We start from the raw sequence: 22,528 nt of genomic DNA, 5'->3' as shown, positions 1-22,528 counted from the left end.
TGGGAAGTGTCAGGAGGGAGTAAAACCACTTTGGTAACAACACCTTGTGGCAGCTGCTCTCTCCACAGAGAGCAACAGGCACACGACTTTCCTGGCATTGTCCTGGGGAGGGCTGTGAGAAGATCAGAGAAAAGAATGAGAAACAATTCTTATCTCCACTTGCTGCACCTGGTGTTGTGAACATGTCGAATGTGTTATGGAGATTTGTTTACCAAAGGGTGATTTCTTAACTCGCCACTGGTGATGGTGTTTGGATTTCAAGAACCAATTAGGTCAAAACTGTATTGGACTGTCTGTAAGGAGATGGGTTTCTCAATAAGTATAGTACAATAAAGCAATGGATCAGCCTTCTGCAATCATGGAGTCAATGCTAATTATTACTCAGCCGGGGACGTTGTGCTACGACACACCTGAGGGGCTGGGCTGGGGACAAACCTATCCATCCTCAGGTATTGTAGCACTTTGGGGGGTACAGGTATTGTAAAACCTTTTAGGGGTGTACAGGTATTTTAGCACCCTTGGGGATGTGTTTGCAGGAATTTTAACATCTTTTTAGGATGTACAGGTATTGTAACAGCTTCGGGGATATGTATAAAGGTCTTTCAACATCTTTTGGGGGTGCACAGGAATTTTAACATCTTTTGGGGGTGTACAGGTACTGTAGCACCTTTGGGACGTGTGTACAGGAATTTTAACATCTTTTGGGGGCGTACAGGTACTGCAGCACCTTTGGTGATGTGTGTACAGGAATTTTAACATCTTTTGGGGGTGTACAGGTACTGTAGCACCTTTGGGGACGTGTGCACAGGGATTTTAGCACCTTTGCGGTTGTGTACAGGTATTGTTACACCTCGAGGGGAGCCGGAGAGCTGCGGGGCGGTGGGGCGTGCGGCCGGTGGGCTCTGTGAAGGCAGCCCCCAGCACCCGGCCGTACCTCAGCCCCGCAGAGCCCCCTGCCCCGCACAGCCCCCTGCCCCGCAGAGCCCCCCGCCCCGCACAGCCCCCTGCCCCGCACAGCCCCCGCCCGGCGCACGGCGCTCCCTGCCGGGCTCGGGGCGGGCCGGGGGAAGCCGCGCCCCGCTCTCGTCACGGCGAGGGCCGGGCCGGGCCGGGCAGGAGGCGCCGAGGATCCGGGCCATGGTGGGGATCCCGGGAAGCTGCCAGTGTAAGAGCCGGGAGCGGGGCGCGGGCGGGAGCAGCGCCGGGCCGGGCCGGGGGGAGCGGGCCGCGGGAGGGGGAGCCGCGCTTCGTGCCCCAGCTGTAGTCGCACCTCCGGTTAGTGTGTGTTTGTCACCGTGCGGGTTCATCGCCCCGCAGCGTGGGCCTGGGGACCCCCAGCCGCAAGGCCAGCCCGGCAGAGCCCGGTTTGTGCGGGATTTCCAGGCTGGAGGGGTTTCGGAACAGGGGTGCAGCCCCTCGGCGGGGCCGGGGCCGGCAGTGCCCGACCTGGGGCTGCGGCCAAAGCGGGCTTGTACCCTCCTGGCGCTGCCCGCGCTGCCAGCCCAGCCCCGGAACACCTCCGTGAGGTGTCTGCGACGCTTTACGGAAACAGCCACGGTGGAATACCCACGGCGGAGCTGGGCACGAGTGTTTGCCCTGCTGCGGACTGCACAGCGGGCGCGCAGCGAGCCGGTGTGTGCGAGTCCTGTGCCCGCAAACCCTGCTCGCAGCAGCCCCTCTCGTCCGTGGAGCTGGGACGGTGGGTATCTCCAGCTCCATTTGCGTTAATTTCCCCCAAATCCCGGGTTTGTTGCCAGGAGTGTTGTGGCCTCTGAAAGCCTTGAGGTTGGCAGGAGAGCACGTGGCCTCTCCCCGCGTTCCGGCCTCCTGAGCGGGTCTGTGGCCTGTGCTCGCCTGTCCGCAGTCGGGATGGGAGCTGAGCCGTCCTGCATGGGAGAGAGGGGCCGCATGGAGCCGGGGTGTCTGTGTGTAGCGATGGCCGCCACACATGGGCTGGATCGCGGCCTCGGGGTGACTCTGTGGCTAAGCCATTGCTCGGGAAAGGGAGAAGGGCACTTAAAAGCACATCCCAAAGCTCAGGAAACTCAGGAATCTTCAAATGAAGTGTGATTGCTCATAGGGAAGCAGTGTAAAGATAGATGCTGATGCTAATGTGGAAACCACTCTGGAAGCTGCATTCCCGATATGGGGAAGGAATTGCCGAGTGACAGAAGTTGGTTTTATACGTTGTGGTGCTGCTTAGGGCAGAATGTGTGGAGATGCTGGGGTGAGGCTGTTATCCCTTAGGGCAGCTGGAAATGTGAGTCTGTCGAGGCGTGTGGAGTTTAGCCAGCCGGTGTCCCAGGTGCCTGCAGAGCACCGTGGTGGCAGAGCCGTGTCCACGTCCACGTGGCTTTGGAGAGCCCGGGCACCTGGCTCCTGACCTTCCCCTTGTCAGCTCTGAAGAAGAGGCCCCACAGAAGGAGCTCGGGTGAGATCGTGTGCTTTAACTCCGCTGTCCAAAGCCTGTGCCCGGTCTCCTTTCCCAAAGCTCCCTGTGAAGTCACATCGGGAAACAGGCGCTGCTGAGGGTGATTCATCTCGCCAGTCTTGGACACCTCTCTCTGAAGGAGACAAATTCCTCACTGGAGGTGCCTGGGCTTTTTCATTCACTGCAAGGGGAGTCCAGGAGAGCCTGGCTTAGGCTTTGGCAGTGAGGAGCTGGATGAAACGAATCCCACCCAGTGCGTCTGCTCGTGGTGCAGCTCAGTGGTGTGTGCAGATTGGTCACATCTCCCCCCTGCTTCCCTCAGACTGAGCACAGGGAGGAGAGTCAGACCTTTGAAATCCTGCTAAAAATATTTGAAGTTAAGGGAGACAGGGATCTTGTGCCTCCATCATAGCTTCAGGATGGGTACGTAAAACCGGTTCCTCTCAGCTGTGACGCTTTCTGAAACATGGGACAAGTTGTTTGAATATTTTATTGGATCCTGGCAGGAACGTTATGATGTGTATGTGGCTGTGGAGTTTTGCAATATTAAAGAATGTTTGAAATTATGAAGAAATTCCTTCCTGTGAGGGTGCTCAGGCCCTGGCACAGGGTGCCCAGAGCAGCTGTGGCTGCCCCTGGATCCCTGGCAGTGCCCAAGGCCAGGCTGGACAGGGCTTGGAGCAGCCTGGGACAGTGGAAGCAGTCCCTGCCCATGGCAGGGGTGGAACAAGGTGGTCTTTCGAGTTCTTTGCAGCCCAAACCAGTCTGTTATTCTGTGATTAGGGCTTTTCATCTGGGTCCTGCTGGCAGAACTGAGCAAACAATCACTGACCCTATGGCAGCAGGGACAGCAGGGCCCCTGGCAGGAGAGGATGAGGGCACCTGGAATGCTTGGAGTGGCTCAGTGGGAGATAAAGAGTAGTTTTTTATTCAGTTCGGTGTGTCTGTGGCCCGGCATCCATTGGGGAATGCTAAGGATGAGCCTGGTGAGCCATGCAGATGCTTTATAAAGATAAGCACATAGATATGTGCTGTAGTTATCAGGACCTTTGTGGACAGATCAGGTGAGGATGCCCTGTTAGTGGCAGCTATTGAACAGTGCAAACACTTGCTTGGGCCCAGTGTCAGCCCAAGAAAACTGCTGGGGTTTATCAAAAAAGTGAATAATCAGCTGTGGACTCATAATTTTTATAAATCAAATTATCTGCATAGCCCAACGATTTCTGATTTTTACAGATCCTGGCAATGTCAGGAGGTTGCTTGATTTCTTCGTGTGTGTGTTACAGGGAAGTGGATCGGTGCTCAGTGTGACACTAACAGTGGGGAAGGAAAGAAGAAATGTGGGACTGCTTTGAAACTTTGGGATGTTCCCTGTTCATTTAAGGCACATACTGGCTCTCAAGAATATGCTCTTCTTACGTGGGTATTTCCAATGGCCAGAAATTGAAATGGATCATTCAGGGACTTAGTCTTGATTTTCATATGCTGTAAAATGAAAGGCTTTAGGTGTTCCTCTTCCTTTGTGCCAGTGTTCAGGAGAGTGAAATAAATTTGAGTTTTAAAGCAGTCAGAAAAAAGAAAAATAGTTTTTTGATTTGCTGGCACTCTGAGGATTAAAAAGAGCTTGTACTTGGGGAAGAGCTTGTGGAGTTGACTCTGTTGGAAGCAGGACTGGAGTGGAATAGTGAGCAGAGTGCTTTCCGTCATCCTGAGCTGCCAAGGAGTCACAGGCACCTCGAGAGGCTGCCCTGAGCCACTGGAGAAGGGGGGAACTGCTCAGGTTTCCCTCTTGCTGGCAAGAATCAGAGGTGAACTCTTCCCCTTCAGAAGAAGGAGGCGGCTGTAAGACCCAGAAAGGTGAGAAGTGAATCCACCTCTCCCACTCTGATGTAAAAAGTCCCAGGGGAAGAGTTTCCACCTAGGCTGTCGATTTACCTGGAACTCCTGCAGAAAACCACCTTCCTGAGGGCATTTGTCCAGCCAGTGTCTGGGGCTTAAAACTTCTCCTGTGTCCCATCTCTTTGTGCCACATCCTGAGTGTGTGCACACCCTTGTTTGATTCAGCTACAGACCTATCCTGGCCATCATTTTGGCTGTATTTGTGCACTCTGGGTTAATCAACCCTGACTTTGGAAGTAAATTAAAATGTCCTTTACTCAATTTCATGAGAGAGCAGTACTAACTTCTACAGGTAGCAACTTTTCTGGCACTCAGACTTCGAGGTCAAATTCTGCACATTTTCTTCAATGACGTGCTTTGCACACTTGGGATAATTTGAAGGATCAGAGTGTTCAGGCAGGGATTTTCTCCAGTGTAGGTTTATGCTGGTATTTAAGGTAGTCATTGCTCATAGCCCTCTGCCTTGGGTCGCAAGGGTGTTTTCAAAAGATTCATGGCATGCTCTTGCCTTGGCTTTGGGGCCATAGGTGACACTTCAAAGCTTACTAAAAATATTTGAAAAGTATTGCAGAATTCTCTCATTACAGGTACAGTTTTGAATGGAAAATGCAGGATTAGCCTTTTTTTGCCTGTGGATATAAAATAATCAGACAAATACTTTGTGAATGCTTGCAGACTTATTGCTGTAAGATTGGACTTGATAGACACACCAGTTTGTTTGCGTCAATACCAGCTTCTCCCTGCTTATCTGTACTTTTTAATCCTCATGATCTCTTGGGAGTTGGCTTTCACTTCCTAGCAGTGCACCTGGTTGCTGCAGCTGGAAGTTTCTCCGAGTCTGTCACCGGACACGCTCCCACCTGGCCTTTGTGTGTGCTTGATCCCGCCTTTTCTGCCAGGAGGCAGCAGGAGGAGGAGAAAGAGGGATAAAGCCCTAAAGGAGATAAAGCAGGGAGGCTGTACGTGTTTGGGGGGTGTGGGAGTGGGCTGGGGAGGGGTGGCTGGGTCGAGTTCCTGGCACTGGTGGGACGGGGCTGGTGGCACACAGCAGGCTGGCAGCGCTGAGGAGCCGGTCCAGGGACCCTTCCTGACCCCCACCTAGTCAGCAAAGACTCTTCAGTCGCCTCAACAGCAGTGGTGAGCACACAAATGGGCCTGACAGCTCATCGCATCCCGGCTATCTTTTGTTTGTTGGCAAAAAACAAATATTTGCTTTCTACTTTAAAGCTGTGCATGCGGAGCCTCTCCGGATCTGGCTGCAGGTGTTGGATCAGAGGTGGAGCAGTGGCTGTAGTGTGGGGTACAGCTGTAGGGTCACACATGGTCCTGGGCAGGCAGAACTCCTGGTTGTCTCCTTGGAGCACAGGCAGCTTCCTTTTCTGAGGTGGGCATCGTGGGCTGCAGTACTTCGTGGCTGTGTTCCCCAGAGCGAGCACTTGGCTCTTGGCTAAGCAGAAACTTAATCTAACACTTTTTCAGAGTATGGGGACAGCTCAGCCTGCGGCATTTCCAGGTGCAGATGAGATTAATTTGCTTATCTTAGTTGAGGGCAGGTAGTTGTGCAGGGGAGGTACCAGAGCCAGGATGTTAAAACACAAAGAAGTCAAATGTTCCTCTGTTCCTCCCCCGTTGTTCGAGCTCGTTTGCATGAAAACACCCGTCTGGCAGATCTGCTGCAGGAGCCTTCCCTCCATGTCCTCCTCCTCCTCCTTCAGGATTAGCTTTCTTGGGGGCCAAGAAGCCACCGATGAATTGTGACTGGAAAGTGCTGAACTTTGAGGGGAGATGAAAAAAATCCCTCGAAACGTTTGCAGCCCTGGCAGCGGGTCCGCGGGTCACTGATGGGGTTTATCTCCTGACATCATGAGGATCTCTGACATTTCTAGCTTAGAAACAATAACTCGCCTTATCCGTCGTCATGTTTTTCTAATTAAAGACAAAGCTTGGTAAATATTTTTTAAATGATTGAATTTCCCAAGTATGGAAAACACATGTCGGGAGTCAGGCTGGCTGCGTCCGACGCGCCTTTTCCCACCGCGTCCCTCGGAGCACGCAAGTGCAAATACAGATTTAGAGCCGTGGGTGACAGGTTTATCTGGGATGATTGGCAAGGATTTATAAACCAGGAGGGGATTTACTTTGCTCTCCCTCCCTCCTCTTCCCCCTTCTTCCCCCGCCTCGCCGACCCCCGTCTCAGAAATAGGAAATTGGGATCACATTAAACCCTAATTGGTTTGGCTCCAGCGCTGGTTCGGTGGCTGCCAAATAGTTAATTTATTGCGTGAGAGTTTGGCCATGTGTTGAGAGGCAAATTTGCTTGAAGCAAGGCATCTCTGTACACTATACATCCATTCCTGTGCCAGGTCCTGTTTACAGCATCTCCAGAGTGGGGTGCAGGGGTTGCTTTCTGTGCCCATCCCGGCAGGACAGCGCAGGGGGACCCCGCCTCCCTCGCTGCCCTGCCAAAACGCTTTCAGGAATTGTTGCCTAAAAGAGCTTAAAGTGGTTTTAGCCGGACTTGGCGCTCGATGTTTGGAAACTGCCAGCTAGATAAGACGTGGGAGGCTCTCAGGAGAATAAATGCATCTGTTTGGGAGATAGCAGCAGGCCTGGGCTGTCACCGCGGAGCGGGGCCAGGTGGGGAGTCCCCGGGGGTGGCAAGATGGCTTTTCCTGCAGTATGTCAGCAGGGCAAGTGGGAAGTTGGCATATCTGGCTGCCCCACTGAAGTCCTCCTCATTCCTGCCCTTCTCCGTGGTGGCCGCCGGACATCCCGGATTTGTTGTCACTTGCTCGTGGACCCATGGCATCGAGTGGCGTTTGGCTCCCGTGAAGTTTTCTGGAAGATGGGCTCCAGCAGCAGAGTTTGCAGAGGTGTGCTGGACAAGCAGCCCTTGCCGAGGCCATCACTGCCTTCCTGGCACTTGACAGGGAATTATTTGGATTTGAGAGGATACTGCAGCCAGAGTTAGAGACTCACTGCTAGCACGTCTGTGGTGTGGAGTATGATTGGAAAGAGGCTGTGTAAGGAATAAATCCATGGCTGTGGCATTTTATTTCGTTCCTCGCTGAGTTAAATAACAAACTTTGTGTAAGTGAGCTGCTTCCAGCTCCGAGGCAACAGCATTATCACTGCCGTGCTCAGCAGAGCCCTTTCTGTGTCAGCTGCTATTTCCATTGTGAACTTGATACCTGAAGGCTCAATATTGTGACCCTTTAATTTTCAGCTGCTGAAACGTCCCCTGCGAGCTGGCTAAAGGGGAAGAGCTCGGAGGGGAACTTGCAATGGTTATGCAGTAGGAGCAGTGTGTTTTCTTTGGGTATTTCTTAAGTGCTCAGTGTTTAGGAGAAATTGATAGGTAGCAGCAAAGCACATTTAGCAATACTTTTCTTTCTGTAGCTCTCGCTTCCTGGGATGTAATAAAATCCATTAAGTTCTATTTATGTTCAAAGGCCCAGTATAGTAATAGTTTTATTTGGATAATTATGGCTGTTCCACCAATAATGAAAATACTGCACACTTCCAAGTACTGCAGTGTTTAGAGGGGTGCAGAGTTGGCACAGCCAAATGTTTGCAAGTTCTGCTGAGGAGTCAGAGAGATAGCAGTTCAAAAAAACTTGGATCTGGCTAAGTGCCTGTAGGAAGGCGTGTCCTGTCCACAGGTGCCACATTAAGCCCTGCTGCCCTGGGTTTTCCAGCCATCCATGGAGGTGCAGCAGGGTTGGGCAGAGCAGAAGGGGACAAATTGGACAGGTATTAGAAGCAAGTGTGGTTTGTTTTGGAGAGAACCTTTTCATCCCCAGGTCTGGAGGCAGGTTCAACACTCAGCTGGGAGCAGCCACTCCCCACTTGTGCATCTCCTGCCTCGTTTGAAATGCAGCCACTTCTGGGATGAGCTGCTGTAATTACTTTAAAGCACATCATACTTCCACCGCTTTTGGCAGGAAGGAAGGAGGAATACTGTACTCCATCGCCAGACAAAATAGAAATCAACAATTGGGATTTTTCTCAAAGAGCAGATCTATCTTCTCTGCCATTAAATCCGAGTTGGATGGGAGCCTTGTACCCATTTTGCTTTCCCGGTGCGAGCGTGTCGTTCTGCAGCTCACAGCCCGCGTTCATGGGAAGATTTAAAGCAGCAAATTCTAGCCAGGAATTCTTTCTAGCACTTTGCTTTCCTTCTGCTGTTTGCCTCCCTCTTCACACTACAGATGCTGATGGATCACCTTCCGTGGTGAGTAACGGGACACGCTGTGCTTCAGTGGTGCTGGGAAGGCAAGCGTGTGTCCTCAGGAAGGTTCTTGCAGAGAGGCACTGCCACTCCTGGAGCAGCACGGGTCAGGAGCTGTGTCACACAGGCAGTGCCTTGTTCTCGTGGCCCCCCTGTCAGCAACTGCAAATCAGCTCACCCTGGAATTGTGGGTGCATCACCTGTATCCATTTACTGGTGTTTATTCACCCCTCTGCTGCAGAACACCTGACTTCAGATTACTGCCCTTGGCCCTCCTGAGTTTCCACATTCCAGAATACACCGGTGGTGTCCTTTTATCCCCCCAGGGGATGATTTTTTCCATGAGAGCTTGGTTTTCTCTCTTTATCTAGGCATGCTGAGCACCTAGAAGTTAATTTGATGGAATCTTCTGAGGGAGAGTCTTGGTTTTGCACTGCAGTACTCCATAAACATTCCCAGGTGCTTGTCTGACTGTTTTCTTCTTTAATATATTTGTCTTGTTGAAAAACCCTTTTTTTTCCTATGTGGCATTGATTTTAGCAAGAGGGAGAATAAAACCTTTTTGTGCATGTGAATGGGTAAATAACTATTAGAGCACACAAACTGTTGAGCAAGTGATTTTTTAGATATGTCTTGAATTGTCCTGTACCAGTTTTAAGTTTTCAATCACTGCAGTTGCTGTGTTCATCAGATTTTATTTCCCATTTAATAATTACAGCAGTTTCCCTCGAGCCCTGTACCTCTAATTAAGAGAGCTGAGTTTGAGATAAAACAAATGGAATTAAATTTGTTATGTTTTTATGGTAAAATATGCTCAGAAAAAAACACTTGTAGGCTCAGTCACTGCTCCTGAACATTGTTTACCACATCTTGGTCCTCCATCAGTGCTGAGGACTTTCCTGGTGGCACAAGGACAGTAGAGCACCAAAGACCAGGATCTGATCCATGCAGGAATTCTTGCCTTCGGTCTCACAGGTACCAAACAGGATCGTTTGGATGGCACAGAATCTCCCTTTTTCCCTTGAGCATGTGTGAGGATTGCCTCAGGTTCCACCAGCACTGCATTTTTAGTGTCCTGCTGCTGCTCCTGCTGGTCTGAGGTGGCCCAGGGGGCTCTGGACAACCTGGAAGCACCACTCAGAGCTGGTCCAGCTTCAGGTGGGCTCTGGGCAGGTGTGATCCCATCCCCATCCAGGCTCTGAGAGCCTCTTTTTGTGAAGGACAAGGCAGTGGACAGCTCTCCCTGAGCACATGCAGCACACCAGGAATTTAGATCTGTCCAAAAGGCTGTGCTGCTCTGAGCAGTAGCTCCGTGGATGGAGATGCACCTCTTCACACCTGTTTTATAACACAGGACAGAATATTCAGGGCATCTAAATAGTTTATGGCCTGACAAACAAATTCTGGCAGTGGGAGCATGAGTTTCCATCTCATTAAATTGTTGGCAAAGCCCTGGTAATTCCAGTCACTGATACAGCACAGGAATTATCCCTCAACACAACTGGTCATGTCAGGTCAGAGCATCACTGCTTTTTCTCAGCAGTTGTGTGTTTGTACTTGAGGGGAAAAGAAAGTGTTGAAATGTCAATTCGTTGGGCTCTCCTCTGGAGATGGAGCAAGGTCTTGTGAGGTCAGAAAAAAGTGTTTGTGGATTTCTACACCTTAGTTGTAATGAGGAATTGTTCTAAATTTTTTTTTCTTTTTTTTTTTTGTCATACAAAACCTGCCACAGATTCCCAGTTTGGCAGAGGCTCTGAGGTTTATCTTGAGCTCAGCAGCTGCGCTCCAGCCCAAGACACAGTTCCTGCCATCTCCTAGCTCTTGGTTGGGCTGTAGGGAATTACTGGAGCTTCGGAGCCCCTGACTTGGGGCAGGTCAGCTGTGTCATGGCCATTCCCATCTGGGGAAGTGTGCTGTGAGCTGGAGAAAAGGAGGGGGAGATGACAGTGTCCTCTGGCTCCTGTGGCAGGCAGAGGATGAGGTATTTTGTTGATGGAGTGGCACACATGTCCAGAGGCATGGGAAATTTGCCTCCAGCACTGTTACAGATTTTATGGTGTCTTGCAAGCAAGAGGGAGCAGTTTGCTCTCCCTGCCACGTGTTACCTTCCACAGCTTTGAGACAGCCACATGCAAAATTCATTTTAGAGGTCAGTCATCCAGTCCCAGAGACTAAGGAATGTTGTAGTAGGGCTTTTATAAGATTTATATGCTTTATCAAAGGCCCTATAGTTTTCTCATTAAAGCAGGATTATCCTGCTGGGATTAGCTGTTCTGCATGGGTGAGGAAGACAGGCACTCTGCATTTTCATAGTGAGATGCACTGAGAAACAGGAGAGCGGGGGGCCCAGGAGACACAGGGATGCAGGTGTTTGGAAACGGGGCCCGAGAGGAGCTTTTACAAATGTCGGCTTGATTTGACTTGACTCCTGAACACGGGGGAGAGTGGCAGCAGGCTGCACCTCCAGCACTCCTTAGCATCCAAATATCCCAGTCCTGAGACTCCTCCTGGCATTTAACAGCCTCCTCAGTGAGAACCTCAGGGAGTGAATTTGCAGCTTTTCCATATGCCGAAACAAACAGGCAGGGAAAGCTTTTAATTTGCACAAGGCTCTTCTACAGTCGATACAAGTTGACCCTGCAGGCTTTCTGGAACTGATTCCTGGCAGTTTGGCCTTGCAAGATTTAATTTAACCCTTAAATTATCTCCTTTTCCCCCAGCATTTTATTACCTAGACTCCCAGAATGGTTGGGTTGGAAGGGACCTTAAAGACCACCCTGTTCAAACCCCTGCTGTGGGCAGGGACACCTCTATGCCACGTTGCTGAGAGCCCATCCCAACCTGGCCTTGAGCACTTCTCATAGATTTTTTTTTCCTGTGTGACTACAATACTGAATTCAGCTCAGGTCACTTGAAAATCACTGCTAAGTAAAAAACAGCTTCTTTTGCTGGTTCTTTAGTGACCATAAAAGTCTGGATCTTTTTGGGAAGTGGGTTTGGGTTTTTTTTTAAATGCACTGTCTGCCTCTCCAATTTGTAGGCTTATAGTTATATACCCTTGTGTTCTTAGTAGAAATATTATTGATATTTATGGTTTTAATAGAAATATTATTAATATTGCCATCACTGAGCAAGAACTTGGAGGAAAGTAGTGCAAAGAAATGCTGAAGCAGCACTGCTAACCAGGTAGTTGTATGACGCTGCTGCTTAGTTGTAAGGAATCTCCAAGGAGAATGAAGTGTTGGACTAAAAGCCTGCTCAGACTGCAGAATTGACTTGAAGAGGGATGTTACTTGATGTCACTGCTGTAAACATCCCTTAAAGACCCGTCCTAGTACTTCTCTTGCTCTGCTCATCATGACATTCCTTACAGGATGAGTATTTGTCAGATGTTTTTCTAGAGAAGTGAATTTCCAAGTATTCACCTGGTCAGACATCAGCAGTGAACAAGAGTCTTCCTTCCTCTGTCCCAGGGGAGCCTCCTGCCAGCTGGAGCCCCTCAGGGGCCTGGACACATCTGCAGCTCCTGTGCTGGTTGGGTTGGTATGTGAGAAATGCAGCCGTTGTAGAGGTACAGTCAGTGGAGCATCCAGGGGTGGTCTGCTCTGAGTAGGACCTGTGCTGGATTTAGCCCTCCTTTCCACATCTTCAGGAGGTTTTTAGTGGCTGGTCAGTGCAAAGCTGCCCAGCTGAGCTTTTCAGGCTCCCTGGGCTCAAAGGGAGCAGGTTATTAACCACAAACACAGCACTTAAAACGCTGATATGGCCTTAAATAGGGCAGGAGCTGCTGTAGCTGTGATCTCCCCCTGCAAGCAGGGCAGGGCTGTGGCTCACCAGGTGTTTGCCTTCAGCTGCAGCTGCTCCATCTGCAGACCCAGGTGGAGACGTTTGGGGCTTGGGGAAAACACAGCTGGGAGAAGTTAAGAGCAGCCCTGGGAGGGGCTGGCTCACCTGGGCAGAGCACACCCCAGAGCAGGCTCAGGGCAATAAACTCAGCTTCACCTTGGCCACAGCCCTGGGTAGCATTAATGAAATGAGGAGAAAGTAAATGTGTTTGAGCTGCTTTAGTTTTGTTGGGGTTCCCCCCCCCAGTAGTGTCAGCTAAATCAAATGAACTCTTTCCAGAATGCTGCAGTTTAACTGTGTCTGCCATCAACTCCAACCCCACTTTAGAGGAGCTTTGCTGATTAATCTCTTTTTTTAAATCTCCTGCTCCAGGTTTTTATTGGGGTTTTTTAAGTTGTCTCTTTCTTATTCTTCTCCCTAAGTTTTGTTTTTTAATGTAACTCATAGTGTAGAAAATGAAGGTTTTGATGACATTTGAATTTAGTAATTTTAAAAATTACTTGGATTGAAGGTAATAATTTTCTTGTTTTTTTTTTTCTCTGTGCATGGAAATTAACTTCACCATACAGATGTTTAGGTTCTTGTGGCTCTTGAAGTTGTCTGAACAAGTATGTCCAGGGTGTGGGGTAGAAGACAGCTGCCTGCTTTCATGAGATGCTTTCAGCAAGTGTTCCTTTCAGCCTGTTGCAACATCTTCCCTTTGAGTTTCCATCCTCCTGCACAGGGATGGTGACACCTGGATGTGAAATGCTTGGATCCAGGGCAAGCAGCTCCTCAGTAGTGGTTTCCTGATAAGGACTCAGGGTGGAAAAATAAGTTTTGGGACCTTTGCATAATACTTTCCTCCCCATCTCTCTGATTCTACTGGGAACTTTGTTCTTAGTGCTGCTGGTTGGTGTGGAAAGAGCTCAAATACCCAGGGAATGAGTGGAGATGTGCAGCTCTGCGTGAGGGGGGTCACCCTAAATCTATGCTGGGGACACCTGTGGTGGTGTTGGAAGGACCTGATGCCTGCAGCGGTTCTGAGTTTCCTCTTCAGCTCAGTTCTTCCAAGCTTCTGCATGTTAAATTCTGAGGTTGGTAAGGCTGCGTGGGTTGGGTGCTTTGTCACCTTGGTTTTCTCCAGCCCTTTCTCTAGGGAGAAGCAGAGTGTGGCCTTTTGAGACTTGGTTTTCTGTACCTGTTGTGTGTTGTTGAATGAGTTTGTGTCAGAGGGATCTTGTGACTGGATCATCCTTCTGTTGGAAAGTGTCCATCTGTCGAGACAGAAACTTTCCTTGGGAGCAGTGTGTTCTCTCTCAGGAGATCAGATACCACCCTAAACACTCCATATCTGTCATTGCTAAACTCTACAGCGTGGCCTAAATAAATATTTGGGTCTTTGGCATCCTGGTAGAGCTCTGGCTGCTTGACCTTTGGCTGTCCTCATGTTCTCTCGTTTTGTGTAATTTTGGAACAAATATTGGGTGCTTTTTTTGTTTGGTTTCAGTTTTGGGTTTTGGTGGGATTTTTGTTTGTTTGTTTGTTTGATTGGGTTTTTTTGTTGTTGTTTTTTTTTTTTTAATAACCATATGAAAGGGGAAGATTTTAAATCCAGGTTTCACAAGATAAGGCTGTTCAGGCCCAGGGCTCCAGTTTATGAAGGCAATAAACAATGTCCTCAGCTCCATCTGGGTTGAGCTTGGGGGTGGATGGATCCTGGCAGGTCCTGGTGGATCCAGCAGCACCAGCAGACACCCTGTGGTCCCATTAATGCCTTTACTGGGAGAGGAGGGCCCACCCCAGTGTGACCAGCTGAGCTTGGCTGTGACTCCTGGAGGAACAGTGTAATGGGAATGACAGAAGAGTTGGGCCAGAAGAGAAAAATTCATGTTAGCCTGAATATAGCTTTTCATCCTCTTAAAATTCTTCTGCTTCTTTGAAGTGTGAATCCCAGATGCTACAAAAGTATTTTTCCAGACACGGCTGTGCTGTCTTGCTGTGCATTTTCCACCAAATTGCTGAATTACTGTTCTCCTTCTGGTCTTCAATCTTTTTTTTTTTTTTTTCATAGCTTTATCTATTTGTCTGTATGTTTTACATGGCCAAAACTCATTTCTGACTCCCATACCCATCTGAGCACTCCCCCACGAGGCAGCATTCCCACCGGGCTGTGGTGGAGGACAGGAATGCTGCCTTTTTTTCCAGGAAACTTGTAAACACGAACTTCCTGTTGACACGAGCTGTAAATCTGCAAATAGGCTCTGCTTCCGGCAGGAGGGGAAGGTAATAAAATTTCAGGTCCTTGTTCACTGTGCCTGGTCCTCCTTGAGCTGCGTCCAAGCACTGCAGAGGCAGTGGAAGCACAGAGAACCTGCTGATTGCTCTGTACCTCTGGAAATGAGTCTTGCCTTTGATTTTTTTCTCCTTCAGGCACCCAAACAGATGCAATGCTAATAGAAGCCAGTTGGAGAATGTCAAAACTCTGATGACTCCAAAATGAGGCTTCATTTGCTTGTTTTCCCTTTTCCTTTCGCACTGCCTCTCCCACCACTGAGCTGATCTTCAGTTTTGGGGAGTTAACTCTGTCCTATATCCACACCAAGTATTTTGGATAATGAGCTGGCCAAAATCTGGCAGCCATTGGCAGAGCACACTGTTAAATTCCCAGTGGCTCACATTTTTGGAGGCTGATGCATGCTTTAATTCTGGGAGGGTAACAGGGTCGGGTATCAGACACCTGGGCAGGTGGTGGAGCTTGCTCAGCAGATTCCAGTGGTTGGGAGGACTGTGATGATTTTCAGGATCAGCTGTTGGGGCTGCTGGGAAGGGGATGGAGGCAGACGAGGAGCCTGGAGGTGGTGGAAGCAGAGAGTGGAGAAGGGAATCAAAAATATGGCAAAAAAGAGATTAAAAGCATGGGAGTGGAAACAAAAAGGATACACAAAGGAAGTAGCGGTTGCAGGACATGGCAACAAGGAGCACCGGGCAGGATGAAAGGAGAGCCTGGATGGAGGCTGGACTCTCTTAGCGAGCCTCCCATGAATGAAGCTCCTGTCCCGTGGCCGCTGTCCAGCCCTGTCCCCTGACCTCCCCGCTCGCCCGGGCTGGCCCTGCCTTGGCTGCGTGCCCTGCCGAGCTCCGGCCGGGATGGGAGGCACATGGCAACGCTGAAAGGGGAGCCTCTCGCCGTCCCTGAGCCTGGGTGGGCGTGCTGGGCCTTTCGTAAACTAATAGCTCCCAGCAGTGCTCCTAAATCAGACTTTGTGGAGCCGGGAGCGCGGCGCTGGAATGCCGGGCCAGGCGCAGAGGGCTGCGCTGGGCTCTTTCTTCTCTTTGCTCTTCCCAAAGCCAGCGTTCGTTAGGGCTAAAGGGTCAGCGGGAGGCAGGAGAAGGGAGCTGGCAAAGAAAAATGGGTGAAAAGTAAATGGAGGAGAAACTAGCAAAAACCACGTTCGAAATGTGGTTTTTGTGATTGGTTGAGGCTGGAAGGAGGGGAACCCTGCTAAACTGGGGTGCTACTGGGAAGCCTTGCTTGAAATGCACAGCTGGTGGTTTTGCTGGGTGTAATGAACAAAACAACCTGGGATTTATTTTTTTTAAGGGAGATGGGAATCGGGATATTTTTAATCAAGGTTACCAGGTTAGTGACAAGTAGTTAATGAGAAAAGAGCCCTCTTTGGGAGGCTGTGTGGCAGGAGCAGAGTCCCAGGGCCTGGAGCAGAGGGAAGCTCAGGGTGAAGTTGGGAAATAAAAGAGCCTGAGATAATGAAGGAAAAGCTCCTTCTGTTGAAAGAGCCCAAGGTAGAGAAGGAAAAGCCATTCTTAGGGAAAGAGCCAGAGCTTGTGGCAGGGAAGGCAGCAGTGGAGGGAGGTGCTGGAGGCAAACTGGGATGTAGTGAGCCTGCTGTAGGGAAGGGGCTTGGAATCCATCACCTGCATTTTACTGATCACAGTGGCCCCTGGGATGAGGCAAAAACCCCAAATTCTGCTGCTTTGTTGGGCTGTAACCTGTGCTTTCTTCAATGTAAATGGTCTTCCACATCTGCTGGTGGGAGCACTGGGAGCCTGGAGTAGCGTGCCTGATCCAGGACACAGCTCTCAAAGCCACCCCCTCACCCGAAAAAGGGAGGATTTTGGCTTCCAAAGCTTGTCTGCACCCAAAACAGGTGCTAAAGGGGATGGTCCTGCAAGGAGCGGGGCAGAACTGTCAGATGTAGACAGGAAATTGGGTTTTCTAAAGTAGGGGAGAGTGGCTGAGAGCTGCAGCAGAGCTCCATCCACACAGCCTCCAGTGCCAGGAGTGCTCCTGGTCTGGATGTTGGGCAACTAAAGTTGAGAATCACTGAAAAGACAATTGGAGGGGAGTGGATGTATGTATTTGAACAAATCTCTGTAATCAGATGGCACTGCTATTGATCTGGAAAATACTGTCAAGCTGCAGGGCTGTTGGACTAGAATTAATCCTCTGCAGGCTGGATTTTACTCTCTCTCCAAATAGGATTACTCATTTTTTCCATATTTCTGTGTTTGGTTTAAATACCCGTGACAGCTACAGAAGCTTGGATTTCTAATCAGAGCAAGGGTGTTAGATTTGGGAATTGGTTTGTTGTTTTGGAGGGGATATTTTTGCATAGGACATCAATTCCTTCATGTTTTTTCTTTACATATGTGGCCACAGGAATAAAGCATCATGTGCTTAGGTGATGTATGTCCCCTCCCTTAATGGGTGGCCAGGAGTAGTTTCAATAACTTCCTCAGGTTGTGTTCAATTCCTTGTTGCAACTTTGCTCCCCCTGATTGTTTGGGGGATTTTTTTGGCAATGTCTGATTGTGGATGTTCTGGGTGGAAAATTCTTCCAGCTCAGTTAAGGCAAACTTTTAATGTGGTTTCTCCCCTTTCTGGGCAGGATTAAAATGGTACAAAATCCAAAGAGTGCTCATCTTCACTCCTGAAGGATGCAATGTGATTGGATTTGGATTTTGTTGAGGGCTGGAGCTCTTCTGCTCCGGGGAAAGGCTGGGGATGTCCAGCCTGGAGAAGAGAACGTTCCAGGGAGATCTTAGAGCCTTTTCCAGTGGCTAACAGGGCTCCAAGAGAGCTGGAGAGGGACTTGGGACAAGGATCTGGAAGATCTGGGTGTGCCTTAGCAGAGTTAGACAGGATTTTAGGATGGAATTGTTCCCTGTGAGGGTGGGCAGGCCCTGGCACAGGGTGCCCAGAGCAGCTGTGGCTGCCCCTGGATCCCTGGCAGTGCCCAAGGCCAGGCTGGACGGGGCTTGGAGCAGCCTGGGACAGTGGAAGGTGTCCCTGGCAGGGAGTGGAATGAGATGAGCTTTAAGATCCCTTCCAACCCAAACCTTTTTCCATGATTCTGTGACAAATTAAGCTTGTTAACATAATCTGCCATGTGCTAATTCAAATAATGGATGTATCGAAAAGAGGATGTTTGTTAAATGTGATAAATTTGCCAGGAATGGAGAGGTTTAATCTCTGTTTTGGAGGCTGAGTTTGAACTCAAGTCACTGAGTGTCCCTTGCAACCCCACCAGCATTGCTTCAAAGGGAGCAGTCCCTTCTTGGCTCCACTGTCTTGTAAGGCATAAAGAAGGCAATAAAATGTTTGACTTTCCTGCCAGACCTGAGCCTGGAGGAGGATCCCAATTGGTTTCCATCAGATTCCAGTTAGCATGAATTTACGGTTTCTACTTAGCCTGATAAATGGCTTTGGCTGCCTTAGTGCATTTGGATTTATTTTTCTGTGTGGTGGAAAGTGGTCAGCTTAAAAAGGCAAAGGCTTTCCAGGGTTGCCTTGAATTCAAGTGAAGCTTCTTTCTGAGGTAAGAACACAGCAGGCAAAAAATAAATCTGAGGCACATCATGAACTATCTGTGGAATAGCAGAGAAATCAGAAGCAGTTCGGGTCTCTTGTGCTCGCTGTGGCAATGGGCTGTGATAGGCATAAAAATTCCACTGCAAACTGGAAAAATTCTTCAGATTTCCTTGCTTTCCTCAGAAACCACACTGAGCAGCAGGTATCAATAGCTCCCAGTGTTCAAACTTTGCTTGCATCGTTCTTTCCATGGAACATTCCCAGGAGAAGAAAGCAGAAGCAGATTAGCATGATGAGCTGGGGAAAGAAGTTCTCCCCATGCTGCCTGCACTTCTGCTTCCTTCCGCTGTGCTGGTGATGTCTGGGCTACAAATTCTGCTTTAGTGCATATTTAGGAGCAAACAAGCCTCTTGGGAACAGTGAGAGGGGTCAGTAGATGACGTGTGGATGCACTCCCTGTCCCAGGTTGGATAGGGGTTGGAGCAACCTGGAGCCCTGGCACAGGGTGCCCAGAGCAGCTGGGGCTGCCCCTGGATCCCTGGCAGTGCCCAAGGCCAGGCTGGACAGGGCTGGGAGCAGCCTGGGACAGTGGAAGGTGTCCCTGCCATGGCAGGGGGTGGAGTGAGTTGGGCTTTAAGGTTCCTTCCAACCCAAACCACTCTGGGATTTTGTGATTCTGTACTTCACCGACCTGCCTCTGCCAGTGCTGAGCTTAGGGATAGGGCATGGTTTGGGTGAGCTGGGGCATGTGGATCACATGTAAGACACAGTCCATGAGCCTTTCAAAGAAGGTTTGGCAATGGCTTCCACTCAGGGCACTCTGGTGTCCATAGTTTTTATACCTGAAGAACCCAAAAGCACACATCCATCTTTCTTACTCTAATGGTGAGCCATGAGGTCTGGCTTATTCCTGCCTCCCTAGTAAGAAGGGGGGATGTCTTCCCTGAGGATGGTGGTGTTTTAGATACTGGGCTGTGGACACAGTGACAAAGAGTTATGTGCATTTTCATAAAGGTTTATAAAGTCGTTGTAACTATACTTAAAATACTTGCAGTGACCTGAGTTCTTGACATTTCAAAGTGCTTTAGGTTGTAAAAACATTGAAAAGATTTATTTAGCCACGGTTGACAAAGGGTAGTTAGAACCCAGTTGTCACATTTGTGGACAGCTTTTGTTTGTATGAAGTGTTACAAGCTGTTCAGGTCCTTAAACTGAAATATGGTTAAAAAAGCAGGCAAGCGAACGCCTCGTGCTGGTTACCTATTTCACAGAAAGTTCCTTTATCCCAACCCCAGGATGTCCCCTGTGCCTTCTGAGGCTACTTCTCTTATGGCTTTGGCCCAAAGACCTGACAGATCCCAGGTGGCATCTCTTGAGCATCTGCTGTTCATCACAGAGCATCCCCCCCTCTGTCACTCTCAGGCCAGTCAGCTGTGGAGTTCACTGCCCAGTTCAGGCTGCTCTGGGGATGGTGGGACAGGCAGCGCAGGGAGCAACAGTGTCTGATGCTGGATTCCTGACGCTGGGAGCACAGGGCTGCATCCATCTGCCTGGTTCCATCTCCACTGGGGACAGAGCTGCAACATGAGCTTGCTTCTTAGAAGACATCAGAGAATCCACATGAGAGCCACCGCTGTCGCCACGACCCAGCCGAGGACGGCTCCTGTTGGGGACCTCACAGCGTGAGGTGCCAGGGAGCCAACCATGAGATGCAAGTCCATAGGAAAATAACTTTATTAGTTCTGGTGTTGGTGGAGCTGCTTGGGTTGTGCCTCCCTTCATTGTCTGTGTAATTTAGAGATGGTTTTTCCATCTCAGCTTATGAAATATTGAGAGCTTCGCTATTTTGCGCAACCTCCATCAAAGTGTCAGAAGCCCCAGTGAGCTGAACTTTCTGAACCTAAATGTTTTATTGATGTGCCTTGCCAGCAGCCCCTCCAGTGGGGACTGGGGTGCTGGGAGACCCTGTTGGATCTGCCTGTTCCCAACCTGTTTCGCTGCCTGAGCATCGTCTCATGGGATGCTCCAGGTGTTTGTGTGCTGATACTTCAACGTGACTCACTTCTTTTTTCCTAACTGAAGCATGTGGAAGTGCTGCTCTTGGGTGAGGTTTGGAGGAGGGAGAGCTGCTCTAAACCTGTGCCCCCTCTGCCTGCAGCCAGGCTGCTCTTCTCACAGTGAGGTGTTTGCCCAGCCAGGGAAGCAGCAGCTTCATGTGCTCCCACAACACTCAAAAATCTCCTGCCCAAATTGCCCCCCCATTATCACACAGCATCCTGCCTATACCGGGAGGCCTGTCCTCTGCAGGAGGAGATCATGGCCCCTGCGTTCATGGACTCATGCCGTGCCTGCTTGCAGAATGCTTGCAGAATGCTTCCTTTAAAGCACTTTTCTCTCTTTACAGCCTTTTCCCCCTCCCAAAGGGAAGCAGAGGTACCTTAAACTAATTAGAAATAAGCAGCAGAGAAGCCAGGGTGAAGGGTTAGGTGAGACGCCGGGGGGCAGTACCTCCAGAAGGTTTATGGGTACAGCAGTTAGCAGTAGCCTGCCAGAGCCCTGGGAATTTCATAAAAAGGAGCATTTTGCCACTTGTGAACAAGTAGTTATCCTGTCATGCCTACACCAGCTGTGGAAAATTTGGCATGTATGACTTTTGGACTTGTGAAAAAGCAGATCCCCCAGCTTGGGCAGTGGCAGGCTCTTAGTTGGCTGAACTGGGGAAGTGCTGAGGTCCCTGGTTCTCAAAAAGAGTAGCTGGAGAGAGAGGTGTTGTTGACTGCAGAGATTTGGAAAGGATCAGGACCTGAACCTGCTAAGCTGTAAGGACTGGAGCAGTGGATCCCTTCCGAGATCTTAAAATGTGCCTGTGCATGGTCTGCAGGCAAAATGCAAGCATTGCCTCTGCTCCTGGGGTATAAAGTGTGCTGTGCATGGTCTGCAGGCAAAATGCAAGCATTGTCTCTGCTCCTGGGGCGGTTTGAGGGGAGCTGGCAGTGGGATGGTGTGGAGCAGGCTGGTTGGGGCAGTCTGGAGGGGCGGTTGCCCCTGCTCGGGGCAGTCCCCGGCAGGCAGGGACGTGGCCGGGAATGCTGTTGTGTAAATCCGTGTTTGCCCAGCGCCCGGCTGGCGGAGAATGGTGCCGGGCTGATGGGATTAGTCAGGGGCCTCCAGTTAATAGCTGTTGTTCACGCCGCACCTCGGGGAGAGCCTGTCAGGATTACCAGGAGGTTTGTAGGTGGCACAGCAGCCACGGCTTTGCATTAACGGGAGGGGGGAAATGGTCAAATGTGGTCCTGCCCAGTGGGTTCCTGCTCCGGGCCTCCCTCGGTGCTCTGAGATCTCTGGTGGGGTTTACTCCCGGTATAAAACATTTCGGATTTACATTTTCCTTTAACACTTCCTCTTCGAGCCGGGTAGTATGTTACACATTTAATTGCTCTTCCTTTGAATTTTCCAGTCCGCGTTTGGTACCCTTGCAACATCAGTATCTTGTTATCTTGTTGTTGCTTCTAATTGCTAACACATGCCAGTTTTCCAGCGCCGCAAACTCTGGCACTGGGCTTGCTGGGGACGGAGGGGGAGTTTGCAGCGAAGATTTACGTGCACGGGGAAACCTTCGGAGAATTAATCCGCCGCTTTCCCCCAGAGCTCGCCCCGGTTTCCGAACGCCGGGCCGGGGCTGCTGTGCCCCCGGTGCCGCACGGGCGGCTCTGGGCAGGGCGGCGGAGCTTCCTCTGCTCCTGGCCGTTCCTGCCGGCCATAAACAAATGCCGTGTATTTAACAAGTTAATGTCAGGCGGGCGGCGAGGCGCTGGTAGGTGTGTGCCTGGTGACATCAGCTGGCGAGCAGCCTGGCAGCAGCGCGGCGCAGGCAGGGAGCAGGCAGCGAGCCGAGGGTGTGTGCCTCTAAGCTGGGTATTCTGGCAAGGTGGAGAGCTGGTCTGTTTGGCAGGACCTTCCCATCTGGGATCCATCTGTGTTTCCCTGGAATCGGACAGGCGGCTCCAGGCAGTGAGAAATCGCAGATGTGCGGGACCTGACACATGTCCAGCTAATGAAAGGAGAAGGCAGGCTGGGCTCCGGCTGCGCTCGAAGATCACGGGCGGAGGAGGAGGAGGAAGAGCGCTTTTCTTTCTATTTGAAAGAAACGAGGTGTATTGCACCGCAGCTGGATCCTTGCAACCTCGCTGGCTAGGGTAAGCAAGGAACGGGATTATTTTTGAGCGGCGCTCGGCGTACCCGGGGCGGCGGGGGATGCTCGGGGGGATGCTCAGCCCTGCAGGGCTTGGGGAGCGCCTCCGGCTCGGGA

General features: G+C 50.3%; 1 protein-coding gene across 3 annotated transcripts in view; it reads left to right on the top strand.

Annotated features, from left to right (window-relative positions):
- The first annotated feature begins 1,103 nt into the window (after window positions 1-1,103).
- Window positions 1,104-22,528, top strand: part of CBFA2T2 (CBFA2/RUNX1 partner transcriptional co-repressor 2) — a 59,148-nt gene continuing 37,723 nt past the window's right edge. For 2 of the 3 annotated variants that reach the window (XM_038158881.1, XM_038158880.1), the window contains exon 1: window positions 1,104-1,165. In XM_038158881.1, the coding sequence (XP_038014809.1) occupies window positions 1,138-1,165 (28 nt within the window). In that variant the 5' untranslated portion in view covers window positions 1,104-1,137. Of the gene's footprint in view, window positions 1,166-18,829; window positions 22,416-22,528 lie in introns of those variants that run through there. The other variant, XM_038158882.1, reaches the window with a different exon arrangement.

Source organism: Motacilla alba, chromosome 20, assembly GCF_015832195.1.
Source record: "Motacilla alba alba isolate MOTALB_02 chromosome 20, Motacilla_alba_V1.0_pri, whole genome shotgun sequence".
In the NCBI taxonomy this organism is placed as follows: Eukaryota; Metazoa; Chordata; class Aves; order Passeriformes; family Motacillidae; genus Motacilla; species Motacilla alba.
Note: the sequence above shows the minus strand (reverse complement) of the source record. Positions and strands in the feature narration are given on the sequence as shown.